Raw genomic sequence first — 20,022 nt, 5'->3', positions numbered from 1 at the left:
TGGCGACATTGCCGCACTGACAGGGGGCCTTGAACTGGCCTTGCACAGCACTCTTACGGCGCTACCGACCGCTAAGAAGAACGCTGCCAAGGTGAATCCGCACTGCGTTGCGCTACCTGACGCCTTACCCTCTTTTGCCCGTCAATCAATTCTCCAGACCAGAAGAGAGAGAGACTGGAGAGCATCAGCCTCAAATCTGAGCCTAGCACTTTGGCTCACGGTTTTCTCACTTGTGCATCATTCGACCTGACCAACCATCTCAGGTTACCTTAATTCATCTACCCACCTTCCTCTCGACAGCGACGTCGCTTTCCCTTGGTTCATCTCTTCTTTTTGACCACATTTTGTTGTCGTCGGCTGTCTGTTTCCCTTTTTTCCCAACCTTGCATTGGCAAAGGGGGATTCCATCGCCATTTCTTCACTCCCCACCCCCCAAAACACATCACACATCCACACCCAGCAATGTCTGAGGTACAGTCTCGATCTCAGCCCGCCTCTCGTGGCAGAGGCGGTGGTCGTGGAGGAAGAGGTGGCTTCGCTGGTCGTAACGATGCCCGATCTACCAACACCAGACGCACCAACGGTGACAAGTCTACCGCATCAGACTCCGTCGACGAGGACGGTGATGTTGGCCAGCTCAGACAACAGTATGGCGACAGCCTCGATACTATCAAGGCCATTTTCCCTGATTGGTCGGATGCCGACATCCTCTATGCTCTGCAGGAGAATGACGGCGACGTAGAGCTCGTCGCTACTCGCATTTCTGAAGGTACGCCTGCCTTCCTTGTGCACAACCCACTGTCGCTCTCGCATCTGTTCCCTTTTACCAATTGAACATGCACACGATACTGACTCAATGTGCAAAATCTAGGCAGCATCTCCCAGTGGGGTGAGGTTTCGAAGCCCAAGAAGGTTAGCAAGCCTAAGACCAAGGACGCCGTTCCCTCGACTGGCCCGATTGATACATCTGCTGGAAGACCGACCCGCGGTGGTCGCGCTGATGGCCGGGGTGGCCGTGGTGGACGCGGCAGTGATCGGGCCCGAGGAGGACGTGGCAGGGGCGCTTCCTCTCAGCCCGCTACAAATGGTCACCGAACCAAGGAGAACGCAGAGCTCTCCATTCCTACCGCAGAGGCTTCCGCTTGGGGTGCTGGTACCACCACGGACGACACGGCCAACAATGAATGGGGCACCACTGGCTGGGGCACTACCGATACCACGAAGGAGACGACTTCTACTACCGCTCCTGTTCAGACTTCTACTCCTGCTTCTACCACCACTACCGAACCCGCTGCACCCAAGCCCAAGACCTGGGCCTCCATGCTGCGACAGTCGACTCAACCCAAGCCAGCACCCAAGGCTCCAGAGCCCGCCGTCCAGAAGCCCGTGGAGCCCACCGAACCAGAACCTCCCGCCGAACCTGTCGCCGCTGAACCCGAACCTGTCGCCGAAGAGACACCCGAGCCTGTTGTTGAGGAGCCTACCCCAGAGCCTGTTGTCGAGGAAGCCCCCAAGATTGTCGAGCCCGAGGTCGCTCTACCTCCTTCTGACGTCGATCTGACGAAGACCAACCTTGAACAGCTCCCTGACGAGTCTCACCCCCCCGCTACAGCTACTGTTGCTAGTACTACTGCCGACTCGTGGGATCCTCGCCAGGCTGCTCCCCAGAGCGCTACCGCAACGCCTCTGTCTGCTGCGCAGGCTCAACACCAGGCACAAGCTGCCCGCCCTACTGCCAGTGGCTTCGCTGCTTCTGCACTCAAGGCCACTGAGAGGCCCGTCCGTGTGCCTAGCTACCAGCGACGGGTACTTGAGCAAGAAGAGGCTGTTCGCCTGCCTGGCAACCGTGAGGTCGATCGCGCAGCTGTCCAGTTTGGTGCATTCAGCCTGAGTGGTGTCGAGGATGACATTGACGGTGATCGTGAAGAGGCTGAGACCAGAGCTCAACCTCCCTCCGACTCTCCCATCCAGCCAAGGGCTTCTCTACCCCCTCTCGCCGCACAGCCTACTCAGCCTGCCGTCCCCGAGACCTTCCCCTCGGCCGCTACCCAGAAGCCTGCCGCAACTCTCCCCCAACCAGTCAGCGCTGCTGGTACGAATCCCTTTCAGATTTACAGCAAGCAAGATGCCCGTGCTGACTTATACACAGCGACACCCGTTGCCCCTCCTACTGGCCCAGCTGCTGGTGTTGCCGCGCATCGTATGTCGCAGTATCCTCAAGCACATGTCTCGCAAACTAACCCCAGCCCAGAATCCTCCTTCAACCAGCAGTACAGCCGCTTCGGACAGGCTGGCGCCCAGGATCAATCCTCCTTCCCTCCCAAACCATACGACAACTTCTCTCAGCAGCCCGCAGCTACAACCGGTGCTGGCTTCGACAGCTTCCCTGCCCCCGCATCCCAACCCCCGAGCAATGCCTTCAGCTCCGCTCCGAGCGACTACTCATCCTACTACACTGCCGACCAAAGCCGTGGCCTTTACAATAGCTACTATGGGCAAGGCTATGGTCAGCAGCAAGCCAGCCAGGGCCACAATGAAGGACCCAACACTCACCAGCGATCCTTCGGCGGATACAATGCATCGCAAAACAGTGACAACCTCAGCCAGTACCCTCAGAGCGCCGGCCAATCGCGATACGGTGCTAGCTCTGCCACTGATGCCCACAACAGTGGCCACAACACCCCGAACCCTACTGGCCCTACCCAGCAGCAGCCCTCTGGTCAGAACACTGGCCCGCAGTCTAACCTGCACCAGCAGCAAGCTCCCGCTGGCTTCCCCTACCAGCACCCATACAACAACAGTCCTTTCTACTCTCAGTACATGAACTTCTACGGCGGTTACGGCCAGGGTGGATATGGTGGTGCCCCCTATGGAAAGGGAGGTGTCTATGGCCAGCCTCATGGCTACCAGCACTCGCCGTATGAGCACAGCTCTTCTCCGGCCACTACTGGGTTTGCCCAAGCTTCGGTTGGTGGCCGCGACAGCGGCCTTGGATCTAGCATTGACAACTATGGCCGCGCTGGCTCCGCTCAGTCTGGCACCCAAGGTCTCGGAAACAGTGGCTTTGGAGGTGCTCATGACGCCTTCAACCGTGCCGGCTCCTCATACCAGTCTCAGGCCGGCCAAGGTTTTAACGGCCCCAACGCCCAGTCCGGCTCGGCCAACGATGATCTTAAGCCCTACGGTGAATCCAAGGCTACCGGTGGACCCAGCCCCTCTTTGACCAGCGGTGCCCGTCCTGGCTCTGCTACAAACACCACCCCCGGCCAATCTGGACTCCCCCCGCCTCAGTCGAGCGGTCAGGGCATGGGCGGCTATGGTGGATACCCGAGCCACCTCCAGGGCCACAACCTTCACGGCAACCAAACCGGCAACAGCGGATTCGGCCAGGGCCACAACAACTATGGAGGTGCCTACGGTAACTATGGCGGCAACCAAGGATTTGGTGGCAACTATGGCCGCGGCTGGGGCAGCAACTACCAGTAATTGCGGAGTAGCATTTCACAGCTACCCGGCGTTTCTACTTTGTATAAACGGCCATTGATGAGGACGGAGTCTAACACTTGTTTTTTTTTCCACCCGGCATTGGGCCGAACACGAACGAAAGTAAAGATGATAATTGAACCACGACATCGGCATTGATACAAGGCTTATTTGGCCTTATGGTTAAACTTTTTTTGGGGCCCTCGTTTGGCTTGGCAGTTTGCATGGACAAAAGGGAACAATGAAAAGTTTCTCTCAACTCTGTTCTGGCTGGCATCCGCTCATGGAAATCGAAGGGAATCGATCGAGGATGTCATGGCGTGTCACGTGTACGATTCGGCCACTCACTGCTCAGGCAAGAGCAAAACATAAGGATAGGATGATCCCAACTGATAATCAAACGTGATTTTCCGTTTGTACTTGAAAATTTCCTATACGTGCTATTGTGAATGTCTCGGCTGTATTTGAGAACAAATGCAGACACCAAGTCCTTCATAAGTCGTGGGAAACAGCCCATTCCTCATGTTGACTAGTAATTCTTTTTGTCTTGATGTACTTGGGGACTGGTCTATACCACCGTGTTGGTGGGCCGCCCTTCTAACCAGGAGAAAATGTTCTTCTTCAGATTCTCGTTGTAATTGTAGTTTGTGTCTTCTGCACACCACGCAACGTGTGGAGTTGTCACGAGATTCAGTTCTTCTGTGCCCGGAGCGAGGAGCGGGCTGTTACTGGGACTGGCCGGCTCGGTCATGAAGACATCAGTCGCCGCGCCAGCAATTTTCTTGGTTTTCAAAGCCGCCACCAACGCTTCTTCGTCCACGATGCCACCGCGGGAGACATTTACTAGAACCGAGTACCGCGGCATGGCATCTAGCTCGGCTTTACCAATAGTGTTGAGCGTCTCCGGCGACCGCGGCAGGCAGAGGACCAGGACTGAAGACCCACGAATCACCGTATCAAAGGGAACGCGATCCTCGGCCACCTCCTTCTGGCCTTTCCGCCCAGCAACCAGCACAGCCATACCCAGCGCCTTGGCAATGGTCTCTACCCTCTTGCCTACGGAGCCGTATCCGATGATCCCCATGACCTCGCCATTGCACGTCGTGGGAGGCTTACCGTGAGGTCCATCCCTGGTGAGTCGAAATGTGTTAGCTTCTCAATGCTTTTTGATTGTATAGAAATTTCCACCAAGTGCTCGAGCTACCGTTATCAGGTAGGCAGGTATTTCCCAAGTCAAAATTACGGGACCGGGAAATATTGAACACAGACTCTTCTAGGAAAACACGAAAAAGTCAAGGACACCACAGATTTTAACTACTTACAGTGTCCGCCCCAAGAAACCGCGCACCGGCCACTGTCCCGCGCGGACGAGGGCGTTGACCAGGGGCACGGAGCGCCGCGCCGAAAAGTAGAGGGCAATCACATGCTCGGCGACGGACCCTTCATTGCAGTTGGGGGAGTTGGCAACGTGGACGCCGCGCTCGCGGCAGGCGGCCAGGTCGACGGTATCGGTCCCCGAGGCCACGACGCTGATCATCTTCAGGTGGGCGGCGCCCGCGATGTCCGACGCCGTCACGGGCACGATGGTCATGACGACAATGTCGGCGTCGCGGATGCGCTCGGCCACCTCGCCCGGCCGCGTCCGCGCGTACTCGGTTACCTCGTACGTGTGGCCCTCGGGCACGCGGAACTTCGACGGCAGGGGCACGAACAGGGTCTCGAGCGCCACGATCTTGTGGTGTGTGGATGGCGACGTCGCCGGCTCTGCCTCCCCCATCTTGACGGGTGTGCTGGTGCTTGTATGTCTGATTTGTCCAGATACTGTTGAGAATACTTGTCGGCTGGTGCTTGTATTTAGAGCCCGAAGTGTTGGGCGAAAAAGCTTTTGACACTGGGGTGAAATATGAAAACACTGAGAGACAGAGTGAAAATGAGTGAAAACTACCTGGTGTCGTTTCTATCCCTCATTCACCATTCTTTTATTTGAAATTGATATCGAAAAGGCCGATGGACGTCCGATTCATGTGTTATCTCCTCAAGCAGGACGAATGCCCCACAAATAAGGACGAATTTAGCGATGGACCTTCGTACGCCTTACGCCCTTCATGTCAAAACGGAATATATCCGCGTCTTTACTGGTGGACATGACGAACAAACTGCTCAAAAACAATTTTGAGGTCTTTACAATTCTCATAGAACCAAGTGAAAATGGAGACCCAAATTCAAGATTGGTAGTGTGAGATGGTGCTTTTACCATAGTGGCAGAATGGAAAAACTTGAAGCATACAATCTCAATAGCAATCAATAGTGCAGAAAAAGAAAAGAGAAACTTATCCGTCAAGTTTGATGTATACTTTAGTATATACGATAAAGAAGTGTCGAATCCACCGCATTTGAATCGCTATCTTAGACCTTGGTCAACCAAGGACGTGCTGCTTCATGATAGCGTTTTACTTATAAATTTCACGGCTTGCTTTTTGTTTAAACTTTCGTCGTCGTATGCCTTGTGGTCTTGCTGGACCAGATGAGGCGTAGTTGTCTGGGTTGGCATGAAAAATGAAAGTAGTATACTCTTGATGGTTCAAAGTGGCTGGAAGATGGTCAATGCTAGCTTACTGAAGATGCTCCAATTCTAGAACATCTCAGAAACTGCATGTGTCTTGGTTGCACTGCAGTAAACGTTGCAGGGAACATGCATTACAAAGTTACTTAGCAGTCATCGAGTCCAGAGCGAGAGCATCAGTCATAAGTATTGTGAGCAGAATTGCAACGGCAGAGAGCTGGTATGAAGTTTGATAATCGTGTAAGTCTTCTTGGTCTACAAATAGCAAGACAAACTTCATTTTATCCTAACCGCGACACTTGGCATGTGGCATGGAAACATTGCGGGGAATGTGGGGGGTCGGGAGTTTTTCACTTTAACAATGTCGGCCAAGCCAGTGGTAAAAAAAAAAAAGTCAATCCCTGGCGAGCTCAACGTATTTTGTTAGCATGACGTTATTGGTGTTGGACCGTGCCAAATGTGTGAGATGTGTGGTTTATGCTAGCAAGCTCCCCTCCAGCCAAACGAACTAAGTATGTATAGAAGTAGAATCAGTCCGCTTACAGAATTAAGACGTAATGATAATACAAATGAGCCGTCCAACTGGCGAGATAATTTGTTGATCAAAGTTGATGTTTTTCTATCGATTTCGATGCAAGAGGTCCACATTTGGAAGTCGTGGCAGGGCTCAATCCATTTAAGGTACGAGTTACAACAAGGCAGAAAGGCACTGGACATGGCCTAGCTTTTGTCACTAAATGGCCTGTTCGGCAACCCGGCAGTGGATTGTACACTAAATGGCAGGGCAAGCAGGGGTAACAAGTTGAATGACAGGCCCTTGGAAGCTGCCGTTTCAGAACTACCGATGACCTCATTGTGTCCAGACCTCTGCTCACAGCAAAGCGGGCAGCCAAAGCCAGCGGTGCCTTGCATCAATTAGCATTACTCCCGTAATACGATCCCATTCAATCGCCAGCTCTCCACTCGTCCCGGCCGTGTGATAGGGCAAAGACGGCTCTCGCGGCACCAAGCAGACCGGTTTTTGGCTTCGCAACCTGCATCATAACCCGGCCAATTGTGGGGTCGAGCCGCCTAAAGACAAGAGCGACACGCTTCGAAAAGCTCCGGACAGCACACGAAAGAGAGAGAGTCAAGACCTACCAAGCTCCAATCTCTGATCCTACATATGTAAATAACTGTGCAGTCAAAGACATGTCTCGAGGTATTACTTGACCAGGGACCTTTTTTCCTCTTCATCCCAGTAGTCTCCTTGGATGAAAAACAACGAAACCGCATGTAATATCCCTAGTCGCTTCCTGGTCGACACGACACCATTCGCCCATCTGATTGCTGTGAATTTTCTAAGCTGGCCTTTTTACACCATCCGCAAAGATGCCGCCTGATCACAATGACATGGAAGAGGATGCCGTCCGGAGAAACTACATCGGCCCTCACTCCGGAAGACACCCCATTCCCACTGTTCAGGGCTATCGGGAACATCGAAAGGAGCTCGACAACAGAACCGAGCAGGAGGAGGCAGCACAGCATGAACCTGCTGATGACTCGAGGCCACGGCGTGCATACAATTCCGTGAAAGCTATTTTCAAGGACGAAGACACCCCAAAGTCACACCACCAGACCTATCCATCCACCAACCGGAACTATGCTACGCCACCAGACCAGGATAGCCGAGACTTTGCTCGGCAATCCGGCCAGCCCGAATATCAGGCACAGGAACCGGGGCAATCATCTCCGGAATCGCCGCAGAAGCCTTCAAGGAAAGATGACGGCAATAACCAAGAAAAGACTGGGACTGAAGTGGCTGCCAGCACCATCGATCCCAAGGAGAAGCGGAAAGCCATGAAAAAGGCCAAACGCCACGGAGGAGGGCGCGAGGTTACCGATCCAGTCACTCATTTGCCCATCATCATTCACGATCAAACAGACAAGGACCTCAAATCAACACCGGAGAATATCGCAGAGCCTGGCACAACTCATGCTACCGCGACTGGGCCGCAAAACGCCTCCAAGTCGGACGAGGATCTCGATCGGGAGCAAGCCTATCTCCAAAGAGGATTCAATGGTTCGCAGAGACTCTTTCCAAGCCCTGACTTCGAGAGCTTGCGCAAAGAACTAGCCAACATCTATCAAAAGGCCGTATATTGGGGCCTTGCAATCACTGGAGGCTTCGGCGCCCTGATGTTCATGCTTCCGGCGCTGAATGGTCGTCTGTATCCCCAATTCTCCACGGTGCTCCGCTTTCTGGGCTTTGTGGCTGTGGCCGGCGGAACAGCCATTGGAATGGGTCATTGGGTTAACAAGAAAGTCGAAGAGGCATTTGAGGATGAGACTTGGGATGCCGCTCGAGTTCAAGAGGAGGAAGCACTCGATTCGGATACGGAGCTCCCAGAATCTGTGCAATGGCTAAATCGCCTCTTTGCTTCCATTTGGCCACTGGTGAATCCAGATCTGTTTTCCTCCCTGATTGACATGATCGAGGACGTCATGCAGGCCTCATTGCCCAAAGTCATCAAAATGGTAAGCGTCGACGACATGGGTCAGGGCAACGAATCCATTCGGATACTGGGCGTTCGATGGCTACCGACTGGTGCTGCTGGTAAGACAGTCGACTCGGACGGAAAGCTGGAGAATCCGAACAAAAAGTCACAAAGCGACCGAACAGACCCCCAGAATGAACAGGAGGATGACAACGACGATAAACCCAACAATGATAAGAATGATGGCGGCCACGATGAGACCAAGCAACAGGAGCAAGAAGAGGTTGCCATCCGCGAAGGAATGGAGGCAGAGGAGGGTGACTTCATCAACTTGGAATTGGCATTCTCATACCGAGCTCGGTCTTCTGGAAAGTCAATCGCATCCAAGGCCAAGAGCGCACACATGTATCTAAAGTTCTATCTTCCTGGAGGTGTGGCGGTTCCGGTCTGGGTCGAGCTGCGCGGAATAGTTGGAGTTATGCGTCTAAGGTTGCAGCTTACGGTAAGTTCAGCACCAACCCAAAACGATACGTGTAGCTATAAATACTGACATACTCACAGCCCGATCCACCGTTCATCAGTCTCTGCACCTTGACATTCCTGGGACAGCCCAAGGCTTCGTTATCTTGCGTACCCCTGTCGAAACACAGTCTCAACCTCATGGATGTGCCATTGATATCTTCGTTCGTTCAGTCCGCGATTGATGCTGCACTGGCAGAATACGTGGCACCCAAGAGTTTGACCTTGAATCTCAAGGACATGTTGGTCGGAGATGACTTCAAGAAGGACACCATCAGTCGCGGCGTTGTTTTGGTTTTCATCAAGAAAGCTAGCGGTTTCAAGCAAGGCGATGGAGGTATTGGACCTATGCAGGGAGCAAGTGACGCCTATGTCACAGTTTCCTGGGGAAAGTTTGGCAAACCAGTGGCTTCTACCCGAGTCATCATGAATTCACAGAATCCAGACTGGCACGAATATTCTACGATACTGGTCTCACCTGAGGAATTGAATGCCGAGGAGAAACTACGCGTGCAATTGTGGGACTCTGACAAGTACACTGCAGATGATGATCTTGGTCGAGTCGAGTTGGACTTGAAGTCTCTCATCAATAATCCAGAATCCCACAACCAAGTTCAGAAACGTGAAGATCGCTTCACAGGGCAAGACCCGGATGAGAAAATGGCAGGTTCTTTGACTTGGAGTGTCGGTTATTTCTCCAAGACCAGGATTCAGCAATACCAGCTCGAGAAACAGACGGTAGATGAGAATATCAGGTCAAAAGAGCAGCTCAAGAAGCACGTCTCGGAACTTTCAGCTCACAAGTTGAGGGAGGCAGGAAAAGCTCCCGACGACGACGAGCTGCACCAACAAAACGCTCAAGACTACAGGGAGTTGGAGGATGCCATGATCATCTCAGCGCCACCATCGGACGACTTTCCCTCAGGAATTCTCAGTGTCCAAATTCACAACATCACTGGACTTGAAATCTCCAAGCTGAGAAGGAAGGACAACACTGGCAAAGGGAAGGAGGATAATGAGGAGGAAGAATCAGAACATCATGACGACATGCCCGACAGCTACTGCACCGTCATTCTCAACCATAAGAAGATCTACAAAACGCGCACCAAGCCAAAGAACTCAAAGCCATTCTTCAACGCAGGAACAGAACGGTTCATCCGTGACTGGCGAACTACTGAAGTCATTGTCAGCGTTCGGGATGCCCGAGAACGTGAAGACGATCCGCTCATTGGCATGGTATATCTGCCCATTGCAAAGATCTTCAAGGAGAGAAGCCAAGTGATGGAGAATTATCCGCTTGTCGGAGGTATTGGATACGGCCGAGCTCGGATCAGCATGGTTTGGCGTAGCGTGGAGGCGAAGCTGCCACGAAATCTTCTCGGGTGGGACTATGGAACCCTGGAAATCAGAGGTGCGATCAAGGCGAAATCGGGGCTCTCGGAAGACATCTGCAACAACAGACTCAAGGCCAGAACCAACATGGGCAAGCATAAATATGAAGCTGCGGGCAACTTCTGGAAACCTAAAGGCAGGGACGAGAATGAAAGCTCCTTCCTTGCCGTTCGCAAGAGATATGCATCACCACTGGTGATCGAATTCCGTTCATCCAGCGTTGGCCCCGACAAGACACCGGCTTTTGCCGTGCTCTGGCTCCAGGAACTAGTTGATGAGGAAGACGAGGTCCGCACATTGAAGGTGTGGAAGGGTGGAAAGAAGAACTTGAGGAGAGCTTCATCATGTTACGGTTACCAAGGTCTCGAGGAAAACGAGCAACCACTGGGTGAAATTGAAGTTCCGCTCAAGTTCTGGCGTGGCCTATCCGGATTCCACAAGGGTTACGCCGCTAAAGCCAAGAATGGAGATATGCGCCAAGTCATGGAGTGCTTGGACACGGTCACAGACGAGAGCCTACAGGGTGAAGGCGACTTTGATGATTCGGATGGCGGTGACTCTGACTCGGATTCGGACAATGATAGCCAGGCCAAGAAGAAGCTCAAGGTCCACACCAATGACTCCTCGTCCGAGTCATCTTCCGATGAAGACGAGGGTCATTCGCGATCTTCATCAACGGTTTCTCTCAGCGGTTTGAAAAAGGCCAAGAATATTCTCCGTAACCCGATTGAAGGAACGATCGACACCGCCACCTCTGTACTGGCTCCTGGTCACAATGATGCGGACGACGGCTCACGAGGCATTAGAAACCAGCTGCGAGACTACAAGGACCACCACAAACAATTACATCGCAAGCACAGGGGCATCATGCAGTGGCGCGCTGCCCGCGAAATTGATCACCTTGGAGGAAAGATGAGCCGAGTTAAGGGCAGTTTGGAAAAGGTGTTTTCTCATTCGGAAAAGGATACTGGCATTGAAACGGAAGTGTAATTGCATGAGTGACGTGGCGTTGGGACTCTGGGTTTTGTAGCTAGTCTTGGTATCATTAATGCTCACCGCGTTACTCATACAAGATGTCCAAATCATGAACGACAATAGAAGAACAGAATCGAATACATTCCAACTGTGTGGGAAATGCTTGGCACAGGTATGAAAAGTACACCACTGCGGACCCGCTGGTTGACATCACATCATCATTCACGGAAGTCTCAAGGTAACACTATCATCTGATTGCTTTATGCAAGATCTCGATACTGTATGCTCCCTTGGCTGCAAGGCGGAGATTTATGCAATCCAGCGATATCGATGCAGACGCGCACCCGATGCCGCTGCATTGGGCATGCAGTGTGTTTTCTTACCCGTGTCGCATTGTCTCAATAATATCCAGGCTTCTTTTACCCCCCACAAAGTGATGTGTTACTATGTACGAAGCAGTGTACGCAAGTACAATGTTCAATCATTGATCCATGTGAAGAAGGCAATTACCGAGACGTTCCATCATCTTCCGCCTGTATGACTTCAACTCAATATGAGCTTGTGTGGTAGGCTTGTCTACTAGGTGTTGTCCACTCTGGTGCATCTAATGGCGGACACTTTCCAGTACGGGACACTGGGCGCCGAAGTCGCGGAGATCCGTCTCCTTCGCGTCAAACCAAGCGACGACAGCAATGCAGATCGAGCGATAAACTATGAACTGGAAACAACAATATTGCCTCGGTATGGATTACAGAAGACTCTGGAATACTATGCGGACTCAGATGTAAGTCAAGTACACGCTCACTTGTGGAACATATCTCACCTCCAATAGGTGTGGGGCGACGAGTTGCAGAAAACTCCCATCAGAATTGACGGAAGGGAGCTTATGGTTCCTCTCAACACTGCCAAGGCCCTGGAAAGTTTTCAGAGTATGCTTCCGCATCTGCACACCGGGCGCGACCAGTCAAAAATTGTTCGCATTGGGGTCGACGCCGTCTGTATCAATCAGTCAGACCGCGGTGAGCGAGCTGAGCAAGTATCCAGGATGAAGGACATTTACGAAAAGGCTCTGTCCGTCATAATTTGGTTAGGTGATCACGCTTCACCAAACGAAGCGAAAGCGGCCCTCCAATCTGTGCACAATATCTATGAGAGTTCGATGCACTGGTATGGCGGCGCTGTTTTCTCTCTTGCAAATAGCCGCGACATCCAGGGTATGCTGGGAGCTGCTCACCCGCCGAGCGATGATCGCTGGCACGAACTCTATTCTTCTGTTGCACTTTACTTTAGCCTTGACTGAGCCCAAGGGGCGATCGTTTGTGGCTCACTCGGGGGTTTGAAGCGGGACTTTCATCGGGGGGCGTTGATGCTGTGTTTATAGGCCGACTTCCGAAGCAGTCCCACGTAGCTATCGCTGGAGACTTTCCATTCTCGGTTATTGCATGTCTCCCATTAAAGAAACAATATCGTAACATCGTCCTCTTGCATGAGTTGCTCCAATTCCAATGGGCTGTAAGTCCTTGGATTGTTAGAGCTCCAGAGCCTCTGAAGCAAGTCTCTAGTGTCCCTGACACTTTGCGATGCATACGCTTCTGCTATCGTAGCAAGCTTTGTATCAATGAAAGTTTGGTGAACCCGAGTTCGGGCACAGGCTCCGAATATGGCCAGAGGCCAGCACAGTGTAGTGGTGATACGCGTCGCATTGAGGGTCGACAAGTCCAGTAATCCTTCGATGCACTCGAAAGCCTTGTGGATCATGGAAGAGTACGCACTTTTGGAGGCTGGGTGTGACAGTGACTCGGCGTCAAATACGGAAGCCAAGTATACGAGCAGAGCCTGTTGATAAACTCTACCACATGAATTATAGATTTCGTCGCCGGATTTTGGTTCCCAGGACGAGACCGAACACAGAAGGCTTTGGTACTCGGCGATGATCTCTGGAGTGAACTGTGCCACTGATCGGATTTCGTTTGATGCTCGATGAGCAATAGCCGAGACTTGTGGTATCAACCAAAAGAGGTCATGTACACAACCAGAGCTCGAGCTCCCTTGGATTAATGGCATGGAGTGTATGCTCGAGAATAGTACTGCAGTGTCATTCAAGATTGACTGGTCATGGGTACTACCCAAGCTTACGTGGGCGAGCGTGATCATGTAACTGACACGTTCTACCAAGAATGTCCTTACTCCTTTATCGAGCATCTCCTTTGGAAGGTCCAGGACCTGTCGCATCATGGCCTGTGCTGCCTTGAGATGATTCATTGCTTGCTTACCAGCTCCGGCTAGGAAAGTCTTTTCAATTTGTCAGTATTGATTGACATGCCTTGTTGAGGCGTACCTACCTCTGCGATGCACAGCAGAATGGCAGTAATTGTAGCCGAAACAAGGGGTCTACTGCTTCCCTGGACCAGTTGCGTAAGAGCAAACTTTTGATTTTGAACTGCTTGACCGTAGTGCACCCAGGTTGTGGCATCGACGACGGACCCCGAAAGGGCAGCAAGGTGGATGCCACTGCAAGCCAGTATGGCATTCAAGACCAGCTCGTCGTTGGCCATGGCCACGGGGATCAGTTCCGTGAGAAAGGGGGATTCTACGTCACGACACGTAGCCATGGCTTTACTCGTGCGATTGATGTAGTGGTGCAGTAATCGCTGAGAGGCCGGCTGCCTCAAATGATGATTTCCAGGAACCATGCATTGCTCTATGCCGAGCATTCGTGGGCTCGATAGATCTTCTAGGCGGGTCGAAGAGTGGGAAATGTTCGGGTCCACTTGATGCTTTCCTGTCTCATATACTGGCTGTTTGCGAGTGCAGTTCGTCCGCCTCAGAAGTCGCGCATGCTCCTCGTTGCCGGCTTCGGGAAAGACACACAAGAGGCCATTGCGCCCGCATCCCAAGCATTGTGGTCTGGTCTCGTCACATTTCTTGCGCCGAAGTCTGCATCCTATGCAGCCCGTCACCGTCTTTTGCCTCTGGGCACCAGTAGTCCCCCGCAACGGCTTGGGAGCGGCGGCCGGGAAAGAAGCTCCAGCCATCTCAAGATAAGAGCCACCTAGGATCTCAGCTGTCCGACACAGGGCTTCGTATCTTCTTGGAGTGCGTTCAGGGCGGCATTAGGTACCTGATGCAGGACCTGGGACATTTTCATGGCTTTTCGGCGACAAAAGGCGACTTCATCCCAATTCTTTTGTGTTCAAATCAATCAGCAAGAGTCAGGAGTTTACAGTGAGCTGGTAGTGACCAACAACAGTGGGCTTATCAAGTGGGTGCTTATCATTGGTCGAGGGCTAGCGGACCAAGCGCTGGCAGATCAGCGTCTCAATCACTGAAAAGACGCTTCAGGTACGCCGAGTGGCCGACAAAGTGTACATGCGTGTACTGTGCAATTTACATAATGCATTTTCATTTGTCGTCATTAAAAACTTTTTTTTTTTTTTTTTCATTTTTCAAAATACCAAAGAAATCATGCAAATCGAATCTTTTCACCTCGCAGGATAAATGCATACAAACGGTCGGTCATTCATTCCATCATGCTATCTGTTCGCATTGTAGATCGCCAGTGCCAACTTTTGCATCTCTCTAGCCAAAATTGAGCTACGCTACTGTTCTGGAAGCCAACGGGAAAGTATCGGTCTCTTCGTCGAGCAGATTACCTACTTTCTACCTCGTTTGACAACTACCAGGGAAACTTGCTTGGTAGCTCTCCTTCTTCACATTCACCATTTGTCACTTGTTCTTTGTGCAGATTATCCAAATATGGGAGCAGAACATGTTCATAATTATGCCGACCCTTGTGTCTGGTATCGCAGTTAGCCAGTCGCCAAGAAGGAGAGAAAATGGGTCGGACATACTTGGCCATGATGGGATCCCAGCTTCTCACGAGAGACGCCAGCCGACCTGGAATGCCTGGTTCACGAGCCACCACGTCCATCGGCTCGACATATGTGTGTACACACCAGACTATTGCTCGCGACTTGGGCAGCCGTCGGAGGACCTGGCGCTCTTGGCGAAACCATAGTTGGGAGATGTCGCTAATGGGACCTTGAGGCTTCCATGTGCCGTAGCTTGGAGTACCGACGCCGGGTCCTTGGATCTCTGGATCCCAGTCGTCCTCGGGTCCCATCGTCACTGTCGGCCAGTGGAACGCGTCTACGCACGTCAGTCAAGTAACGATACATGGAACAACTTTGGCGCTCACCATGTGTACTTATACCAGTGGCTAAACTCTGTCAACAGTTGCGAGCTTCAAGGTCGACACGAGATATTGCACTCACTGTTTCGATGGAAAGGCGCTTCCACTTGTAGCTTGGCAAGAAAACGATCAAGCGGTCTTTGCAGTTGATCTGCGTAATGAGGGACATGGCCACTGAAATGGAGGTCTGCAAGTGAGTTACCCACTATACTCAAGTCAGCGACCATTCACTTGGCGTGCTCCGATGCGCCTAACATTTATCCTTGATTCTCTGGCCACCTAGACGTTCTTGTCAGTTTCTCAACTTGCAAAAGCCTTTCGAGGGTCATATACCTCCAATACCGAGCATCATTGCAACTAGGTGATATTGCCCATCTTCACCCATCATTAAGATGTTGAGGTCGGCTGGCTGTATCAATCCTGCCACCTTTAAAATCTTAGTATACCCATGCTTCTTCGGAGTTGGTAACGTACTGTCAGCGGATCCTCTTTCGTGAGGTCGTAGAAAGCACCAAGCGATGGCATTCCCACGCTGACCACCGATCCCAAGCCATACCAGCCAAGGTAGTCTTTCTCTGATCGTCGAATGTTGTAGACCTGGGGATATCTCCTGGCAAGAAACTCGCACAAGTCTTGGCACAGTTCCCAGGCAGCTTCACGAGCCTGCGGCATGGTCTGCACAATCTTGTTGCCTCGATCGGCTAGTCGTTGGACTTTTATCCGGTGATACATGGGCCATTCGTTGTCCAACTGGTGTCTGACTGTAAGCATTTGCCGTTACTTGGGACGATGCAAGTAGTGGTGATCCAAATGCACTTACCATGACCCACGAGTCCTTATCCAGTTTCCGCACATCGACAATACTAGAACCAGGCTGTCAGCGCTCAGTCCTCAGCGTCACGGCACGATTCTCTTACTGGCGTTTATAGTGGTATCGGAACGCGCGAAATCGAGGAGGCTCGGTTTTCTCCAGGTCGAAATTCAAGTCTGGTTCTGGCTCCGGGTATTGCCATGATACTCAACATCTTGTCAGTACTTGCATATGTAGACGCAGTCGAATGAGGTGTTACTCACCAGCAACGGGGGGTTTATCGATAATTGCATTTGCCTTAAGTTGTTTGAGCAACGCCAAGGCAGCAAGTGTGGCGAGCAACAAGGCGAACGGGAGATAGAGTTGATCCTGGTCAACGGGAAACTTTCCCACATAGAAGAAAGACATGATTGGCGAAACCGGCAGATTGGGCGTATGGCATCCTTTGCGTCGGCGTACAAAGAAGTTGTCTAAACATACTGGATGATATTATAAGTTTTGGAACCAAGACATCATTCATTTCTCACCAAAGATCCAGCACTCCCTCCTCTGGACAAATGATAAGCGCGCCTTTTCGAGACGACTCAACCCCACGCAAAGGATCTCCACTAGAGATGTAGGCGGCTGTACAATTACCTGCCGGCAATGCAACAATCCCTGGCAACAATGATGGCACTACGTTAGAAATCGACTAGAATGGTGAAAGGCATCTGCAACTCACCATTCTAATCGACGATAAGCGCGCCTTACATGACCCCGCCCCTCGCTTTCGGCACGTACCCGTGGCTCACAATACAGTAAAGACCCACAACGTCGGTATAGCAATCTATGGGGCCTGCTGATAAGCGCGCCTTCATCGCTCCAAGTCTAGGCTGGATTTGGATTGGCCATGTCGCCGACCGACTCGTAATCTACAAGACCATAATGGTCGATCTGGAAAGGTTGATGGGAAATGGGAAGCAGGAAATAAAGTATAAGATGTGGTGCGGTATCGTTTACTTTTGGAAGAAACAGCGGGGCGTGTATAGCACGATACATCACGCTACATACCAACTACCAAAGACATGGGAGCCGACGAGAAACAGCATGTGGCCGCCGTACCGGACGGGATGAGTGTGCACGATGGGGTACGTGGTTCTACTCCGGTGACCGCGTCAATGTATGGACTGACCAATATGTAGGTGTCTTATGAGTCGACGACGGACTCCGACAACCCATACGGTATCCGCCGGGGCCTGAAATCGCACCATATTCAACTCCTGGCCATTTCTGGAGTCATTGGCACGGGTTTATTCGTCGGTACTTCCAGCGTCTTGAACAGCGCCGGCCCGGCAGGCTTGCTCATTGGTTATTCCGTTTGGTAAGTGATCCAAAGCTCTGAGAAAGAAAAGGGTAGATACTGACAAGGGCCTTGTCATCGCACAGGTGCATTTTGCTTCTTTGTGTCGCGCACGCCATGGGGGAAATGTCTGCTTTTCTTCCGGTCCCCGGTTCCTTCGTCACGCGTAAGGCTGGCCCGCATATGAAGCCATTTGCAATACTGATGGAAGAATAGATATTGGTCGATTTATCGACGAAAGTTCAAGTGTGGCCATGGGATGGGTCTATGCATACAGCATGTAAGTTATACGTCGAACTTACCATGGGACATTTCCACTAACACTCCACGGCCAGGATGTAAGATTGTACCGCCATTCTTACATACGCTCGACCGTATTAATCACACCATACAGGATCTTTGTCGCAGCCGATTGTACAGCACTGACTGGGCTTTGGTCCTATTGGTTTCCAGACATTAACCCCGGTGTATGGGTTGCTTGCACCTTGTCCGTCGTCTTTGTGCTCAACTGCCTTGCCGTCAAATACTTCGGAGAAGTCGAGTTCTGTGCCTCCATATTCAAGGTGTTCCTAGTCATAGGATTCCTGTTGTTCGCCTTTATCGTCGTCGTTGGGGGCAACCCTCAACATGATCGCATCGGCTTTCGATACTGGTACGACCCCGGCGCCTTCAACACACAGTACGTGGGCGGAAACGCGGGCCGCTTTCTGGCCATATGGGGTGTCTTCAACACTGCCGCATTCGCCATTGGAGGACCAGACTTTATTGCCAACTGCGCCCCCGAGGCTGTCAACCCTCGAAGGAACATTCCCAAAGCAGTCAGGCGTGTCATTTACCGCCTCATATTCTTCTTTATTCTTTCTGTTTTCGCAGTTGGCTTGCTGGTTCCATATAATGATCCAGTCATGTGTAGGCTACACCAAATTCAATGTTGTTATCTTCTCGACTGACAGAACTCTAGTGACTGCGATTGCTAGTGGCAACGGAGTAGCCAAGTCACCTTTCATTATTGCCATGAACAGACTGGACATTCCATTCCTACCTGATCTGTGCAATGCACTTGTGTAAGTAGATATGGTCCAGTCCACGTCTGCATAGTCACTTACAAAGGGAACCAGAATCACCTCTGCATGGAGCTGTACCAACTGCCTCTTGTTCCAAGCCTCTCGAACCGTCTTCGGCCTTGCAAAGAATGGGCGAGCACCCAGGATCCTTGCCAAGACCACCAAGAGCGGCGTTCCCTTGCCTGCTCTAATACTCTCAATCGCCGTGTCGTCTCTGGCCTTTATGACATGCAACACTGCATCGGCAGTTGTGTTGAACTGGTTCATCAACTTAGGCTCCACGGCCATTATGATTGCATACATTCTCATGATGGTGAGGGGGACTGTCAACCTTCTGCTACATTATCACTGACCCCATACTCTAGGTTGCCAATTTGAGATTCCACCAGGGCTTAAAGGTGCAAGGAATTGACGTGTCGGTGCTGCCTTTCAGGAGCAGACTCACTCGTCAGTCAAACCAGGTGTTCTTGAGGTATACTATCGTGGTACTGACCATTTGAGGGATAGCCTACTCCAACTATTTTGCAATCTTTTGGGTTACCTTGATTCTTCTCACCAATGGTTACGGTCAGTCGGATTGCTGCCAAGTTTCCTACTGGGTGAAATGCGCTGACGTTGCGTAGGAGTATTCATCGACGGGCACTGGAGCTTTTCTGGCTTCTTCAGTGCATATTTTACCATTGTTTTCTTTAGTATGTTGTTCTTAGCCTGACCTCTTCTATTCCGACGTTGATACTGACGGGTCATAGTTGCAATTTATGTCTCGTGGAAGATTGTCAAGCGAGCACCCTTTATAAAGCCCGAGAACATGGATTTCCAAACTGGATTAGCTGAAGTGGAAGCACACGAGAGGTCGCTCAATTACGTAAAGCCGAGCTCCAGATACGAGAGGTGATTTTTGAATCAGTCAATTACTAGACCTATTTGCTGACTAGAACTAGGTTCATGGACTGGCTTTGGTAGAGCCTTGACATACATTCTGGGCCCGAAAAGTGTATCAGCAGAAACAAACATAGCTATGCACTAATGAGACTGTTTTCAGTCTGCTTTAGTGGCGAAAGAGAAACCATTGCTCTAGTAAATCATTCCGTGTACCTCTCAACCCTTGTGTGACCAGACCATACTCGAATCGGGTTCTGAAGAAATCAACGCAATTTGGTGTCGCTAAAGTTGCGTTTGGCACCAGAAAACACGAAGAGCAAACCAA

General features: G+C 51.4%; 7 protein-coding genes across 7 annotated transcripts; 4 read left to right on the top strand and 3 right to left on the bottom strand.

Moving 5' to 3' along the window:
• Nucleotides 1–462: 462 nt before the first annotated feature.
• PFICI_00385 (uncharacterized protein) lies at nucleotides 463–3,486 on the top strand (the record flags this gene model as incomplete). The annotated part of the gene is made up of 2 exons (XM_007828966.1): nucleotides 463–769; nucleotides 872–3,486. The coding sequence occupies 2 exons, from the start codon at nucleotides 463–465 to the stop codon at nucleotides 3,484–3,486; spliced, it is 2,922 nt and encodes a 973-aa protein (XP_007827157.1).
• Nucleotides 3,487–4,051: 565 nt separating this feature from the next.
• On the bottom strand, nucleotides 4,052–5,260 carry PFICI_00384 (uncharacterized protein; the record flags this gene model as incomplete). The annotated part of the gene is made up of 2 exons (XM_007828965.1): nucleotides 4,052–4,613; nucleotides 4,806–5,260. The coding sequence occupies 2 exons, from the start codon at nucleotides 5,258–5,260 to the stop codon at nucleotides 4,052–4,054; spliced, it is 1,017 nt and encodes a 338-aa protein (XP_007827156.1).
• Nucleotides 5,261–7,417: 2,157 nt separating this feature from the next.
• Nucleotides 7,418–11,424, top strand: PFICI_00383 (uncharacterized protein; the record flags this gene model as incomplete). The annotated part of the gene is made up of 2 exons (XM_007828964.1): nucleotides 7,418–9,025; nucleotides 9,085–11,424. The coding sequence occupies 2 exons, from the start codon at nucleotides 7,418–7,420 to the stop codon at nucleotides 11,422–11,424; spliced, it is 3,948 nt and encodes a 1,315-aa protein (XP_007827155.1).
• Nucleotides 11,425–12,016: 592 nt separating this feature from the next.
• PFICI_00382 (uncharacterized protein) lies at nucleotides 12,017–12,709 on the top strand (the record flags this gene model as incomplete). The annotated part of the gene is made up of 2 exons (XM_007828963.1): nucleotides 12,017–12,193; nucleotides 12,242–12,709. 2 exons carry the CDS (start codon nucleotides 12,017–12,019, stop codon nucleotides 12,707–12,709), a joined length of 645 nt encoding a protein of 214 aa, XP_007827154.1.
• Nucleotides 12,710–12,861: 152 nt separating this feature from the next.
• On the bottom strand, nucleotides 12,862–14,444 carry PFICI_00381 (uncharacterized protein; the record flags this gene model as incomplete). The annotated part of the gene is made up of 2 exons (XM_007828962.1): nucleotides 12,862–13,701; nucleotides 13,752–14,444. 2 exons carry the CDS (start codon nucleotides 14,442–14,444, stop codon nucleotides 12,862–12,864), a joined length of 1,533 nt encoding a protein of 510 aa, XP_007827153.1.
• Nucleotides 14,445–15,188: 744 nt separating this feature from the next.
• PFICI_00380 (uncharacterized protein) lies at nucleotides 15,189–16,820 on the bottom strand (the record flags this gene model as incomplete). The annotated part of the gene is made up of 10 exons (XM_007828961.1): nucleotides 15,189–15,206; nucleotides 15,257–15,558; nucleotides 15,608–15,628; nucleotides 15,684–15,806; nucleotides 15,857–15,880; nucleotides 15,935–16,028; nucleotides 16,076–16,351; nucleotides 16,422–16,464; nucleotides 16,519–16,618; nucleotides 16,676–16,820. 10 exons carry the CDS (start codon nucleotides 16,818–16,820, stop codon nucleotides 15,189–15,191), a joined length of 1,146 nt encoding a protein of 381 aa, XP_007827152.1.
• Nucleotides 16,821–17,476: 656 nt separating this feature from the next.
• Nucleotides 17,477–19,710, top strand: PFICI_00379 (uncharacterized protein; the record flags this gene model as incomplete). The annotated part of the gene is made up of 11 exons (XM_007828960.1): nucleotides 17,477–17,539; nucleotides 17,594–17,772; nucleotides 17,838–17,917; nucleotides 17,968–18,031; nucleotides 18,146–18,660; nucleotides 18,713–18,815; nucleotides 18,870–19,128; nucleotides 19,181–19,262; nucleotides 19,323–19,382; nucleotides 19,439–19,507; nucleotides 19,565–19,710. The coding sequence occupies 11 exons, from the start codon at nucleotides 17,477–17,479 to the stop codon at nucleotides 19,708–19,710; spliced, it is 1,620 nt and encodes a 539-aa protein (XP_007827151.1).
• Between the last annotated feature and the right edge of the window lie 312 nt (nucleotides 19,711–20,022).

Source organism: Pestalotiopsis fici (genome assembly GCF_000516985.1).
Source record: "Pestalotiopsis fici W106-1 unplaced genomic scaffold PFICI_Scf_1, whole genome shotgun sequence".
Taxonomy (NCBI): Eukaryota; Fungi; Ascomycota; class Sordariomycetes; order Amphisphaeriales; family Sporocadaceae; genus Pestalotiopsis; species Pestalotiopsis fici.
The sequence above is the reverse complement of the archived record's forward strand: the minus strand, read 5'-3'. Positions and strand labels throughout refer to the sequence as shown.